Raw genomic sequence first — 15,022 nt, 5'->3', positions numbered from 1 at the left:
AGCAGCATTCATCAGTCATTTTAGGATAATCACTGTTAAGGTCGGCTAGCAAGGGGTATTCCAAAGACGTCTCTCTGTTGACTGACTAAATGGATATTTACAAACTGATTGATTTATTTATTTGTTTATTCATCATTTTGCAACATGTTTTGATGTTTTTTTTTAATTATAAGTGTTCTTGTTTTTTTCACAGTTTGACATATTAGCAAACAGCTTTTCAACAGTGGAAGAACCTTTTCTTCCTATGGGAAATGCGAACACTAAAATGATACGATTTTTAAAATTGGAATTATATTTTATCATGTCTTGCGGCATACTGAAACTTTTCAAACTTTAGTAATTTTATCTGTCTGATGTCTGCTTTTAAAACATATAAAAGATTAATGACAGCAACATGCTAGCTTGTTATGAACCTATGATGTATTCCTTTTAAAAAGAAATTCAGTATTTTCCTTCCAGGTATTGAACAGTTAACAAATCTTAAACCACGGAAGTCAAACAGTACATTCTGGTGAAAATCAAGTTCTGTCTGAAACATTAATGCACTTGACTGTCTAATCTCCCTTAATGGCACAGTCAGTGTCTCCATTTTTATTGATAATTTTCTTCATTAGGAAGATGAAAAGCTCTCTGTGGTCCTATTTCTGTCAACAATAAGAAGACTGAGTAATGTTGAATGTATCTTTTTTTGTTTTGTTGCAGGTCCCGTGGCTTGCCCAAGCTAAAGGAGTCGCGCTCTCATGAGTCTTTGCTGAGCCCAGGTAGTGCAGTGGAAGCCTTGGAGCTGGGAATGGAAGACGATGTGTTTATCAAACCCCTGCACAGCAGCATTCTGGGTCAGGAATTCTGTTTTGAGGTAAATCTTGACAGCCACTTTAACTTACAATATACCAGATTCTCACTGCTTTAAACCACATACAACATGGATAGTTTGATACGTGCAAGAATGTTACACTTACAGTTTATACAGTATTGTATTTTACCAATTACCGTTTAACATTGATCCTTCCCCATTGATGTTTGGGCCATCTGGTTTTTGGCCAAGATTGGTGCTGTGGTCTATTGGTCATACATTTCATGAAATTGACATGGCGTGTTAGATTACTGGCTTGTATAGTAAGTGTAAAAATTGATTTATATGTTGACCTGAGTGTGTTGTATTGCAACATATAAAGCCGTTAATGTCCTGCCTACTGAGTGAGTGAGTAATTGATTGATTGCATGTTGGTCTGTGACTGTTGTTTGAGGGCTAGCTAAGATAAGATCCTCTGTGTTTCAGGTAGCTTATTCAGGGGGGAGCAAGTGTTTCAGTTGCTCATCTGCAGCAGAGAGGGACAAGTGGATGGAGAACCTAAAGAGAACAGTGCAGCCAAACAAGGTAAGCTGATTTATGTTGTAAAGGCTGTGCTGAGACATCTACAACTGGGACAATATCAGTACATTGTAGATGTGCATGGCTCTCTCTCACTTCACTGACACATTAACTTTCCCCAGAAGAAATATCAACATTGTGATATTAATAAAACAAACTTGTACGGCTTCAGTGAAGACTTTGTTATATCTTGGGAACATCATTGTATACCGAGCATCAAAAGAAACTTATCACTATTATAACACATTTATTTTCGAAAAAAAATAAGGTATATAAATGATGGACCTTGACGAAATGTTTTTGGTTTCTTTTTAATCACTCGATCATTCATCCTTGACCATGACACACTTCAGTGACTATGACTGAAGCATATGCACTTAATCACCTAATTAGTGAGACAGTTGATTGGACACTGGATATGGAGTGATTTCAGCTGTTGAATTACAAGCTGGAATAAAAGCAATAAAGAAAATCACAGAAAAAAAACAATATGCCACGTCTGTCAAGAGAGCAGCGCCTTCGTGCAGTCTACATGTAGGAGGCTGGACTAGGGCAGCGTACTGTGTCTCTGTGTCTTGGGTGCTCACAGCCAGCAATTTCAAACCTGGCGAGACGGTATAACCAGACACACTCTGTCAATGACAGGCCACAAACTGGGATACCAAAAGTCACAACACCTGCCCAAGATTGACAGATCATTTTGCAGCATCTTCGTGATTCTTCGGAATAACTTATCTGAATTTAATGAAACTATGCCTGTACATTTGTCATGAGATATACTCCTACGTGCTGTGGATATGGGGCATATTCTTGGTGGAGACACAGTACAGTAACCATTTAAAGACCAGACATTTTTGGCCTTTGAACTGTATTTTATCATGAAACAAAATTAGAATCATTAATACATTACACACTTTTCATTCCATCCCAGATATACTAATGTACTATAATCAATAGGGGATATAGTATTAGTTTAGGTGTTAGGTGAGTATAAAATTCCACTGACACCTATACTTTGCATGTTGCAGTGCAGTACAGATTTTGGACCCGAATTACAGGCTTGGGCAGACTTTAAGTGTTTAAGGTAGAGTACCCCAGGATTAATCCTAGGAAAAATAAATGTTTTTAAATATAGAGCAGCTTTAAATAATTAAAGTTTGCTTATCATGGCTGTGGAAAATGCCAGGTTCAGACCCATTGTCTTTCAATTGAATTATGCTGATTTGGTGTAGTATGAATTTCTTAATTCATCTTTTAGAGAAGGTTCATGTTAACAAAAGTCTTTTGAATACATTGAAGCAAAATAATTTCCTTTAAAACAACACTGGGTCGATAAGATGGCTAGACATGACATGTATAGTAATCTAGGTGAGTGGTAGTCTATTGATCAAAAAGGGAAATTATTTTGTCCCTTGTTGATTTGTGCAGAATAGGCTCTTCTACCTTTGCTTATGTAAATAAAATGTAAATACTTTCCATACAGCTATAAACACTGTATTTGATGTAACATTTCCAAGGTTGGGCAACAGACCCCTATATATACTATGTGATTTGAATTGTGCTATCAGTTCTATTAAAACTACAGTTTCATTAAAATTTTAAAAAATATATGTTATGTAATGCATTTCAATATAGCCTAAATGTAATTAATTCAAATATATGCATTACAGAAGTTTATATAAGTTTACAAAACATTTATGAGCAAAACAACATGTTGGCTGATAAACTGTTACATCCAATGTGTGTTTTTGATGTGTTGGCCTTTTATTCAAGAGAATTTGCTGTGCTTGGAAAAGGCTAGTGGATTATATTATATAAAATTAATTCTAAGGCTTGTTTAATCTACCAAGGACAACTGCAGGAGGGCAGAGAATGTTCTGCGGCTGTGGATAATTGAGGCCAAGGACCTCCCTCCCAAGAAGAAGTATTTCTGTGAGCTGTGCCTGGATGACGTGCTGTATGCCCGCACCACCAGCAAGACCAAAGCAGACAACCTCTTCTGGGGTGAGCACTTTGAGTTCTACAGCCTGCCACTGGTACGCAGTATCACTGTGCACATCTACAAGGACGTGGACAAGAAGAAGAAGAAGGACAAGAACAACTATGTGGGGCTGGTGAACATCCCCATGGGCAGTGTCACTGGTCGGCAGTTCATGGAGAAATGGTACCCGGTTAGCACCCCCACACCCAGCAAGGGCAAGGGGAGCGGACCCTCCATCCGCATCAAGTCTCGCTTCCAAACCATCTCCATCCTCCCCATGGAGCAGTACAAGGAGTTTGCAGAGTTCATAACCAACAACTACACAATGCTGTGTTCCGTCTTGGAGCCTGTCATCAGTGTAAAGAACAAAGAGGAGATGGCATGTGCACTGGTGCATATCCTCCAGAGCACGGGGAGAGCAAGGGTAGGTGCAGCAGTCTTATTTAATACTATATAACTTCATACCCATTAAACATGCTATATAAACTATATTAATGTGGATTTATTTCAGCAGGTCAGTTGCCTGTATAAAAAGATTTGTCGTATTGTTTCGACCACTACTCTTTCAGGATTTCCTGACAGAATTGGTGATGTCGGAGGTGGATCGTTGTGGTGACCACGATGTCCTGATCTTCCGGGAAAACACCCTGGCAACCAAAGCCATTGAGGAGTACCTGAAGCTGGTTGGGCAGAAATACCTTCATGACGCACTGGGTAAGACCGGGATTAGGTTGCAAGTAGAGAATTATCAAACACTAGGCATAGTTAGCTATTACAGTGGTGCACTGATTGTTTGTTTAGGCATGGATTAAACCAAAACCAAATCGCTACTTGAACATATGTTTTAACATTTGTTTCGTGCTTCCAGGAGAGTTCATCAAGGCGCTGTATGAGTCAGATGAGAACTGTGAGGTGGACCCTGGTAAATGCTCCTTGAATGAACTGTCTGAACACCAGAGTAACCTCAAAATGTGCTGTGAACTTGCTTTCTGCAAGATAATCAACTCATACTGGTAAGACATGACAATCTACTGCATCGAGATATATATATATATATATATATGTATGTGTGTGTGTGTGTGTGTGTGTATATATATATATATATATATATATATATATATATATATACAGTGCCTTGCATAAGTATTCACCCCCTTGGACTTTTCCACATTTTGTAGTGTTACAACCTGGAATTAAAATGGATTTAATTAGGATTTTTTGTCACTGATCTACACAAAATAGTCCATAATGTCGAAGTAGGGGAAAAAATCTACATATTTTTCAAAATTATTTACAAATAAAAAACTGAAAAGTCTTGATTGCATAAGTATTCTCCCCCTTTGCTGTGACACCCCTAAATAAGCTCTGGTGTAACCAATTGCCTTCAGAAGTCACATAATTAGTTGAATGGAGTCCACCTGTGTGCAATTAAAGTGTCACATGATCTCTGATTAAATACACCTGTTTCTGGAAGGCTCCAGAGTTTGTTAGAGAGCATATCTAAACAAACAGCATCATGAAGACCAAGGAGCTATCAAAACAAGTCCGGGATAAAGTTGTGGAGAAGCACCAATCAGGATTGGGTTATAAAAAAATATCCGAAACTTTGAACATCCCCCGGAGCACCGTTAAATCCATTATTAAAAAATTGAAAGAATATGGCACAACCGCCACTCTGCCTAGAGAAGGCCGTCCACCAAAACTCAGTGACCAGGTAAGGAGGGCATTAGTCAGAGAAGCAACCAAGAGGCCAGTGGTAACTCTGAAGTAGCTGGAGAGATCCACAGCTGAGATGGGAGAAACCGTCCATGGGACAACTATAACCCGGACGTTCCACAAAGCTGGGCTTTATGGAAGCGAGAAGAAAGCCATTGCTGAAAAAAACCCATATCAAATCCCGTTTGGATTTTGCCAAAAGGCATGTGGGAGACACAGCAAACATGTGGAAAAAGGTTCTCTGGTCTGATGAGACCAAAATTGAACTTTTTGGCCTTAGCGCAAAACGCTATGTTTGGCACAAAGCCAATGCTGCTCATCACCCTGAGAACACCATCCCCACGGTGAAGCATGGTGGTGGCAGCATCATGTTATGGGGATGCTTTTCATCGGCAGGGACTGGGAAACTGGTCAGGATTGAGGGCAAGATGGATGGAGCCAAATACAGGGAAATTCTAGAGGAAAACCTGTTTCAGTCTGCAAGAGACCTGGGACTGGGGCGGAGGTTCACCTTCCAGCAGGACAATGACCCTAAACACACAGCCAAAGCTACACTGGAGTGGTTTAAAAACAAGAACCTGAATGTCTTAGAATGGCCCAGTCAAAGCCCAGAGCTCAATCCGACTGAGAATCTGTGGCAAGACTTGAAAATTCCTGTTCACCAACGGTCCCCATCCAACTTGACAGAGCTTGAGCAATTTTGCCAAGAAGAATGGGCAGAAATTGCAGGATCCAGATGTGCAAAGCTGGTAGAAACTTACCCAAAAAGACTCACAGCTGTAATTGCTGCCAAAGGTGCTTCTACCAAGTATTGACTCAGGGGGGTGAATACTTATGCAACCAACAAATGTCTTTTTTTTGTTTAATTAACTTTTGTGTCACAATAAAAAATATTTTGCACCTTCAAAGTGTTAAGTATGTTGTGTAAATCAAATGGTAAAAATCCCAATTAAATCCATTTTAATTCCATGTTGTAACGCTACAAAATGTGGAAAAGTCCAAGGGGGGTGAATACTTATGCAAGGCACTGTATATATATATATATATATATATGGGCTGTTATTTATTCAGAGTTATATTTTATGTCCAGCTCTGGCATATACAGTATGATACAGTTCAGAGCTTTGAGATGTATCAGGTGAACAAGCATTACAAATGCAGTTTATTATCTTTTCATGATCATATACAGCATGGGCGAGACCAAAATAAGTGGCCTTTTATAGGGCTGTGTCCGAAGGTTCAAAGGTTCGTTCGCTAGCCAGGTTTGTCAGACGGGTTCACTCACTGTGTTTTTTTTTTTTTTTTCTTCCTGTTAACAGAAACTGTTTGACAATGTGTGAATACTATGTCACACATTAAATGTCACTCACATGCAAAATTCGATCTTTTGATTTGTATAATGCATATTACACAAACAATTGTTGTTATTAAAATCCGCTACCAAATCGTTATACGTAGCAACTCTAGCGCCGCTGCTGTGTATGGAGCAGGGTATAGTATCCAAAGCAGTGGGCACGTACCTTTTAGTGGCTGTATTGCTTTAGTAAAATATGTACTGAATGCCTAGTGTACGGTAGAATATGTTTGAAACATACAAAATATGCGCTAACATCTAATAACTTTAATTTCGAAAATGAACCAGGTCGTGTTATCCAGAGGCAAACCTTTAATTTCTTCATTCGCCATCTCGACTGAAAAGCGTCGCATAGCGTTAAGGCGTAAGCTGTATTGAAAGAAATGTCTCGAAACCCCTCTGCTGTTTGGGATCTTTTTGTTAAATGCCCATACGACCAAAAAAAAAGTTGAATGCAAACTGTGCAACCAATCACTGGGGTCACTTGACAAGCGTAAGTTCATATTATTAGTAGTATTATTTATATTTTTAGTAGTAGTAAAATGTAACTGATAACCTGCTTGGAATGGTGACTGTTAAATAAAGCTTTGTCCGCTGCAGTTGGTGCTGCTGCAATGCAAGCTTACTGTATATATCGCAAGCAGACTCAGTTACGTGTAAATAAACAACATGTATTTTTATTTAAATTATAAAAACATGATTACTGTTCTATATAACATATTTTTAAACTACATGTGAATGTGTTTTATTCCTTTTATATGGATTACCTCTAAAATAGGATTTTCAAGCAAATATAAACAAGTAGTTATGGTGACGTCACCAATAAATTATGCAAATGAGTACCATGGAAGGTTCGAACCTTCTTTCGGTAATGTGTTCCGAACCTTCGAAGGTCAAAATGTACCCTTCGTTGCAGCCCTAGTCTTTTTTGACAACTGTTACCTTTAACTATTTTGGTGGCGCATCAGTTTGTTAAAAGCAGCAGAGCAGACATCAATAGTGACATTTACATTTGTTTTGTTTTAGTGTTTTTCCTCGTGAGCTGAAAGAGGTATTTGTAGCCTGGAAGGAAGAGTGTCTCAACCGCGGGAAGCAGGACATCAGTGAACGTCTCATCAGTGCCTCCCTGTTCCTGCGCTTCCTGTGTCCTGCCATCATGTCACCCAGCCTTTTCAACCTCATGCAGGAGTACCCAGATGACCGGACGTCGCGCACACTAACCCTCATAGCCAAGGTCATCCAGAACCTAGCCAATTTCGCCAAGTATGTTCACAGTGTAGTTTATTTTATTTTATCTGTTACATGTTGAGTGGAATTGCATGTCTGGGACCAGAATTGGGTACCCCTATTTTACAGAATACAGTGTTCTTTCCACAGTTAACTTGTCACTTTTCATTGCATTATACCCTATTGTAGACTTTCTATTGCTGCACTTCTGGTTTGAAATAAAACATTGTGTGTGTTGTAATGTGTTTCAATATCTACCAGGTAAAGTTGGTGTACATACTAGTGCCCGGTTAGTTTGGAAATGTGTACATGGTAGTGTAATAACATAGCCTGTAAATGACAAAAGCTGTCGGTGTGTAAAAAAGTGTATCTGTTTTTCAGATTTGGCAATAAGGAGGAGTACATGGCATTTATGAATGACTTCCTGGAGCACGAGTGGGCTGGGATGAAGCGATTCCTCATGGAAATCTCGAACCCAGACACGATATCCAACACGCCTGGGTTTGAGGGGTACATAGACCTGGGCCGGGAGCTCTCTGTGCTGCACTCGCTCCTATGGGAGGTGGTCTCACAGCTTGACAAGGTACTTGGCTTGGGGGTGGAGTCACCTTCACGTAGTGTGTGTGTGTGTCTGTGTCTGTGTGTGTGTGTGTGTGTGTGTGTGTGTGTGTTGCTCCACATACATTTTCTCCTCCACTAGTATAATCCGGATATTGCAACGTTTTAATTACTGGACATATTTTGCATTCAGATTTGTCCAGAGATCTTTGGAACTTATTTTTGTAATCCTTGCACTCATCCTTGTTCATACTTATTCTGTTTAAATGCTGGTTCTAATATGACAGTGTTTGTTTTAACTGCTGTGCAAATACTGAAAAAACATATGACCACCTACAGTGCATGGTTCCACTGAAATATCGACTAAACCTTTTGATTTTATATGGTGTTTGTTTAATATATATGATGTATTGTAGGACCTAAAGTAAATATTTTAATATTTTGAAGTTGTGAAGGAAAAAGTGTGCTTGGTTCGATGGCTGGGTGGTGAAGATTTGTTGGGCAACAGCCCCGCCTACTGGATTGTTATGTCCCTACATGTAGCAGTGTCAGAGGAAATAATATGGATTTACCAGCATTTTAATGTTTTTTTTGTGATATGTTCCATGAGATTGTGAGATTATATTGTAAAAGTAGCAATTGTTGTTTTCTGTTGGTCTTCATATAAGTAAATACTACATCTTTAGCCATATATTTGTCAGTCTACAGTTTTAATCAAAAGAGGTTTTCTTCTGCTGTGAATACATCATTTGTATATATTGTAGAAATGCAATGGTCAAAACTAAATGCAAAACAGAGATGTAGCCTAATTTACAAGGATGACATGGAAAAAACCTTACAAGGTGTACTTGGGGCTTAAAAACACTTTTCCCAGACCCTCCTAGCTCCCCTGCTCCCCTGCTCCCCTCCCCCGCACAGCACTCTCATGTTAAGCATGTGTCTTGTCTTTACCACAAAACAACCTTCTACCAAACTACCCAGTTCCTTAGCCATTTTGTAGTCTGTCAAGATTTTGTTTATTTTTTATATCATTTATACTTGCCACCTCCCACTTTTACTTTGCTTTTGCATGGTGTGTTTTGATTTGGAATGGCAGTAATTATGTAGCAGCATGGTTATTTTTTTATTTCATTTTTTTGGTTCCTAATTTCTTTCCTTCTTGTTTTTCCTTTTTATTCCTCCTCCTCATTGTGATGCCACTCCCTACCCCTTCTTTCTTCCATACTGTGTCTTCGTGGTTGCGCTGGCCTGCACCAATGCATTATGGTACTGCTCGCACCACCAACCACCGACACTCCGCACTCTATCATCCCATTTGAAAAACCGGGGGGATGTTTCTGCCATGGTAACTTGCAACACAGGGTGAAAATTCCTTCCTGCAGGCGACCGTGGCTAAGCTTGGGCCACTCCCACGTATCCTGGGTGACATCACCAGGTCTCTGTCTAGTCCGACGCCCATCCAGCAGCAGTTAAGACGGTTCCAGGATCATAGCTCCTCCCAGAATATCAGTGGCAGCGTTGCTTCAGGACTGCACAGGATATTTGAAGACCCTGGGGACAGGTACTGTATAATAGGTGCTGTGACAAATATATTCTGGTATTGTCTGAAGGATTCCTCGTGCACCATTTCAATGCCCCGTTAGAATTCCAGAACCTTTGTCCATTGACTTAATGTGATGTCAGTTGCCATGGTCCATATTACAAGCTAATAACAAGATCGAGTATCTGCCAGTCAGTTTAATATTAACAAGAGTAATAACTTTTTATGAAACATCTGCTTGTAAGAAAAGATATAGAATATATTGTGCTGCAGGTTGTACTTGGTAAGTATTGTGAGATATTTCTACTTGATGGAAACAGCATCGAATTTTACCTGAAAGTTAAACTTATTTTTGAAATTTAGTATTTCCATTTATTTTTTTCTATATTGTTGCATAATACATTGAGAGACTGTCTAATTTTATACATTTTAGTATTAATGTATTGGTATTAGTGTTGGAATGTAGAATTGAGCAATTGGGTAACATTAGAGACCTTTACTCACTATTTCTGTGTATTTATTATTTCCAGTGATTTACACAAAGTGAAGTCACCTGCACAGGAGCACATGGACGGATACTTCCGGGGCAAGCAGTCATTTCTGGGGCAGCAGTCGTCCACCCAGAGCATGAGCTACTCTGGCAAGGAAGAGCGGGAAAAACTCCTGCCCAATGGCCGCAGCGTCTCGCTCATGGACCTTCAGGAGAGTCACATGAGCCACAGCGAGAGGGCACCTATTCACGAGGTGCCAGCCAGGCTCACTGGGAGCCAGCTCTCTATGGGGGGGCACCCACACCCACACAACCAGCAGCAGCATCACCACCAAGCTCCTGCCAAACCCCCTCCACAGGAGGCACAGAACATGCCTCAGAGCGCTCCCCAGATCCGCCGACCGCTGCACTCCGCACTAAGCCATCAAGGCAGCCTGCAGCCACTGTCCTTCCAGAACCCTGTCTACCACCTCAGCAACCCCCCTCAGCAAGCATGCGGGCCAGACTCCAGCTCAGAGAACATAAGCACGGAGAGCTCACGCAGCCACAGCAACAGTGAGGACTGTGCTGGCGCTGGCAAGCTGAGCGCCCCTTCCAACAGCAGCATGGAGGACTTCAGCAGGGGCAGCACGCAGAGCGAAGACTGCGTCCCCCGGCGCCACACTGTGCCTGATCGGCACGCCATGCCTCCGCCTGTGGCCCTGCCTAGGCAGAACAGTGCTGGTCAAGCCCTGATTGTGCGCGTGGAGCAGCAGAGTCACAGTGGGAGTGGGGGTGCCAGAACACCTCGATCACTGCCCCACAGTGCCTCACTGCGCAGCACAAGCAGTGTTACAGGAATCCCAGTCCCTGTGGAGGCGTCTTTGCACAATGGAAACCGTTCCAGGCAGCAGTCTACCTCCTCCAGGGAGAGCCCAGTGCCCAAAGCCAGAATGGTACATAAACAACAACAACCTCAACAGGTAAATGCACCAGACTATACTTTTTGTTTATGTATGGCAGTTAAAATCCTTCTGGTGCCTCAAAGCAATGTTGTAACATATGGTCAACACACCAGCCTTTTAACTACTGTTTTGGATTCCCAAGCCAAAGGCCATCTTGGTTACATGACCCACACTATATAGCATTGTATATGTTTCTGAGATTACCTATTGGTATATCCAGATACACAGTTACTCACCACCTATTTTCACTATTAGTCATATGGGACTTTTATTGATAAAGGTCATTGCTGTTTTTTAAAGCCAAAGTGTGATAGTGGGCCTTAGGGTTCTGTAGCTACTGTATACACACACATATTGAAAACACTGCATGTTTTTTAAATGGAAATTCAGAAGTGGCAGTTTTGCATTCAGGAAGTGGGAGTCAGGTTTGATTATAATCTCAGTTCTGTGGATATATGTACTGTAAATAAAATGTACTATTCTGTACTGTAAATACAAATATACTTTATATAATAATGTGTATGTGCTTTAACAGTTAAACCATGAACATGTCTTATCAGATCTGAATATCCGCTTGATTCAGTGTGCACAACGTGCCATTTATTTTGTAAACATACACAGGGGGTACAGTACAGCACAGTATGTACATGCTGGGGAAATGTTAACTCAGCTTGCCTGCGCCTGTGGGTATCTCTTTCCTCAGCTCTACTGCAGTGACTCAAGATTTCTGTGGTTTGTTTAGCAGCGTCTGTAAACTTTAAAGAAATGGAAAAACAAACATACTTGAGGGATGGAGAAAACGCCCACTAAAATGACAGGTTTATGACATACTGTAGGTTTTTGGAAGGATATCAGATGCCCTAAATTTGTGTCAAGCAGTTTTAACTGTACTGTTAACAGCAGCACATCTGTGCTGCAGACGACACAAGCTTTGTCAGCACTGACTGGAAGTGTGTGTGATGTCCTTGCTTCAGGTGCAGTCTCCTGTGGAGTCTATCACAATGTCTCCAGTGGAGAGGACGGCGGCCTGGGTCCTCAACAACGGGCAATATGAGGATGAGGAGACAGAGCAGGGTCGTGATGAGAGCAAGCATGTGGCAAAGGTAAAGAGCGATTTCAGTTTAATTTGAGGTTTTAATATGCACAGTATATAGCACCTTTTCAAAAATGAAAACACATTTATATTGTCTCATAAGTGTTCTCCTTTTCTATCAATTATTTAATGAATGTAATGATACAATGAACCTATATGTCTATGTATTCTAATGGAAGCCTGCCCTCTCTTTTTAAAAGATTATAAAAACAAATATTACAATTTATTATATAACTTTTAAAGGGGAAAATTGCATGCCGCTGTCTCAGCAGAACGGTCACACTGTATTCATTAACAGTCGGTTTAAGTAATTAAGGAATGCAAAGTCAACTGATTTTAATTACGGTAGGTTTTAAATGAAACTGATTTAACCTAAACATTAAGTTGTTGTTTTCTATCAGGTTATTATTATTTATTATTATTTTCTATATGACATAAACATTAAAAAAAAAAAAAAACACTGCCCTGCCCTGCTCTGCCCTCCCCTCACTGCTGTGTGTTTGCTCTTACAAGTATGAGCAGGAGATTGCAAAACTGAAGGAGAAGCTGCGGCTGTCTAGCCAGCGCCTTGAGGAATATGAGCTGCGGCTACTGGCCCAGGAGCAGCAGATGCAGAAGCTGTTGATGGAGTACAAGGCCCGGTTGGATGACAGCGAGGAGAGGCTGCGGCGGCAGCAGGAGGAGAAGGACAGTCAGATGAAGAGCATCATCAGCAGGTACTGAACAGCAAGAGAAGCGTCTTTTGAATTATTATTTATTTGTATTTTTCATTTTACAATACAGAAATGTACACTGACGTTCTAACGCTACCATGGTGTAGCCATTTACTGCATTTTATGGGGCAGCAGTGTGGAGTAGTGGTTAGGGCGCTGGACTCTTGACCGGAGGGTCGTGGGTTCAATCCCAGGTGGGGGACACTGCTGCTGTACCCTTGAGCAAGGTACTCTACCTAGATTTCTCTAGTAAAAATCCAACTGTATAAATGGGTAATTGTATGTAAAAATAATGTAACTGTATGTAAAAAAAATAATGTGATATCTGTATAATATGAAATAATCTATAATGTGGTATCTTGTAACAGTTGTAAGTCGCCCTGGATAAGGGTGTCTGCTAAGAAATAAATAAATAAATAAATAAATAATAAAAATAATAATAATAATATTTTACTTAATATAACCTTTTATGTTGGTGTTTCTGAATGAATCTGAAGCATACTGTTGTACATGGAACAGCATTACTTCTGCATTAAATGCATCGGCAGTTTTCATTCAATTTCATTCACTCTACTAATTACAATTAGGTATTAATTCTCTGGGGAAAAAACTATGAAATTGGTACTTGTTTTCATTAAACCCTGTTATCCATCTGCTTTTAGGTTGATGGCAGTGGAAGAGGAGCTGAGAAGAGATCACGCTGAGATGCAGGCTGTTATTGATTCCAAACAGAAAATTATTGACGCACAGGTAATGGACTCACTGGAAAGGTGGTGGTGGCGGCAGGTGGAAAAACATGAAAGGTGTATTTTTTCTGCCTGTGTATCACCATTGCACTGCATGGTGCTGGGCTCTGCTGTGTGCTTAAGCTCAGCTGGCAGTCAGACGGTGTTTCAATGTTTAGAGATTTAAAGTTCCTGGATTTAGCAAGGTGTGTCATTTTCATATTTACAGAACTCTGATTTCAAAACTAGTTGATGATGTTAGAAGCCTATGGCATTCTGAGTATTTAGAAGTAATTTTGGTGGCGTCACAATCAAGCATGGCAGCAGAAAATGGCTTCAAAGAAAATTTTTAAGGTGAATGTTGATACTCTCATAAGAATTAATATACACTTGTAATAATGGGTTTAACAAGACTAAGATTCTGAGTTTGAAAAATAATAGTTACGTCGTTAAACCAAAAAAAAAAACATGCTTCTCTGTCAATGACCATGAATTCATTAAGAAATGATATGTAACAAAGCACATTAGCGTTTCTTTTTTCTAGAAACACCAGTTAGCCATTTAATGTGGTTAAACTAATGGCATGCAGTGGGGAGGTTCCCCTGTTGTACTGGTATGAAAAGCTGTGTTTCAGTGCTACACATGACGTGTTGACTGTGTTGAATTACAGGTCATTAATGGGGCTGAGGTAACCCAAACAGGCAAGTACACAAATCAGTTATTTAGTACAGCAGTGGATAGACATGGGCAAGCGTACTGACCTTCTGCCACCCATTCCAGCCTGTCCTAAGTGGTGCATAGAACACAAAGCAGCACCTCACTGTGAGATCATAACTCACTTGCCAAAAGAGATTTCTGTGTCAGTTTTTTTAAATACCAGTGCACAATACTGTTGAGGTCTGTTAATTAATTAATTAATTAATTAATTAGTTACTGGATTGGCAATTTATTTGTATATTTTTTTTAATCTCCAAGTCCTTTATTAATATCCATTCTACGTCAATATTCCATGTCTTTGTTTACTACTTATATTAATTGAAACTTTGCATCAGCAGTTACCAGGGATTACGGCCCACCTATAACTTCTGTATGGGGTCCTTTTGCTTATGTTTGCAAATTATCTACTATATTCTAAGAGCGAACAAGATATGCAAACTACATTCACTTATCTAAACATGTGTACACCACCAATGCAGAGGATTGTATGATTAAATATTTCTTAGTCGTAATATGTGTGACCCCCTGATTTAAATTCAGAATGTTGGCATTTACTGGGGGTTCAGGTTCATTCTTGTGAAGTATTACAATA

At 40.1% G+C, this 15,022-nt stretch overlaps 1 protein-coding gene across 6 annotated transcripts in view; it reads left to right on the top strand.

The window, feature by feature from the left end:
• The window catches only part of LOC117417043 (ras GTPase-activating protein nGAP-like), an 89,058-nt gene that overhangs the window by 69,918 nt on the left and 4,118 nt on the right, over positions 1–15,022 (top strand). For 3 of the 6 annotated variants that reach the window (XM_059034890.1, XM_059034886.1, XM_059034891.1), the window contains 13 exons: positions 703–856; positions 1,280–1,378; positions 3,223–3,777; positions 3,923–4,067; positions 4,222–4,366; positions 7,450–7,686; positions 8,032–8,233; positions 9,570–9,769; positions 10,279–11,200; positions 12,157–12,285; positions 12,789–12,991; positions 13,651–13,738; positions 14,384–14,414. In XM_059034890.1, coding sequence (XP_058890873.1) covers positions 703–856; positions 1,280–1,378; positions 3,223–3,777; positions 3,923–4,067; positions 4,222–4,366; positions 7,450–7,686; positions 8,032–8,233; positions 9,570–9,769; positions 10,279–11,200; positions 12,157–12,285; positions 12,789–12,991; positions 13,651–13,738; positions 14,384–14,414 — 3,110 coding nt within the window. The remainder of the gene's footprint in view (positions 1–702; positions 857–1,279; positions 1,379–3,222; positions 3,778–3,922; positions 4,068–4,221; positions 4,367–7,449; positions 7,687–8,031; positions 8,234–9,569; positions 9,770–10,278; positions 11,201–12,156; positions 12,286–12,788; positions 12,992–13,650; positions 13,739–14,383; positions 14,415–15,022) is intronic. The other 3 variants (XM_059034887.1, XM_059034889.1, XM_059034888.1) reach the window with 3 other exon arrangements.

Source organism: Acipenser ruthenus, chromosome 12 (genome assembly GCF_902713425.1).
Source record: "Acipenser ruthenus chromosome 12, fAciRut3.2 maternal haplotype, whole genome shotgun sequence".
Classification (NCBI taxonomy): domain Eukaryota; kingdom Metazoa; phylum Chordata; class Actinopteri; order Acipenseriformes; family Acipenseridae; genus Acipenser; species Acipenser ruthenus.
The sequence above is the reverse complement of the archived record's forward strand: the minus strand, read 5'-3'. Positions and strand labels throughout refer to the sequence as shown.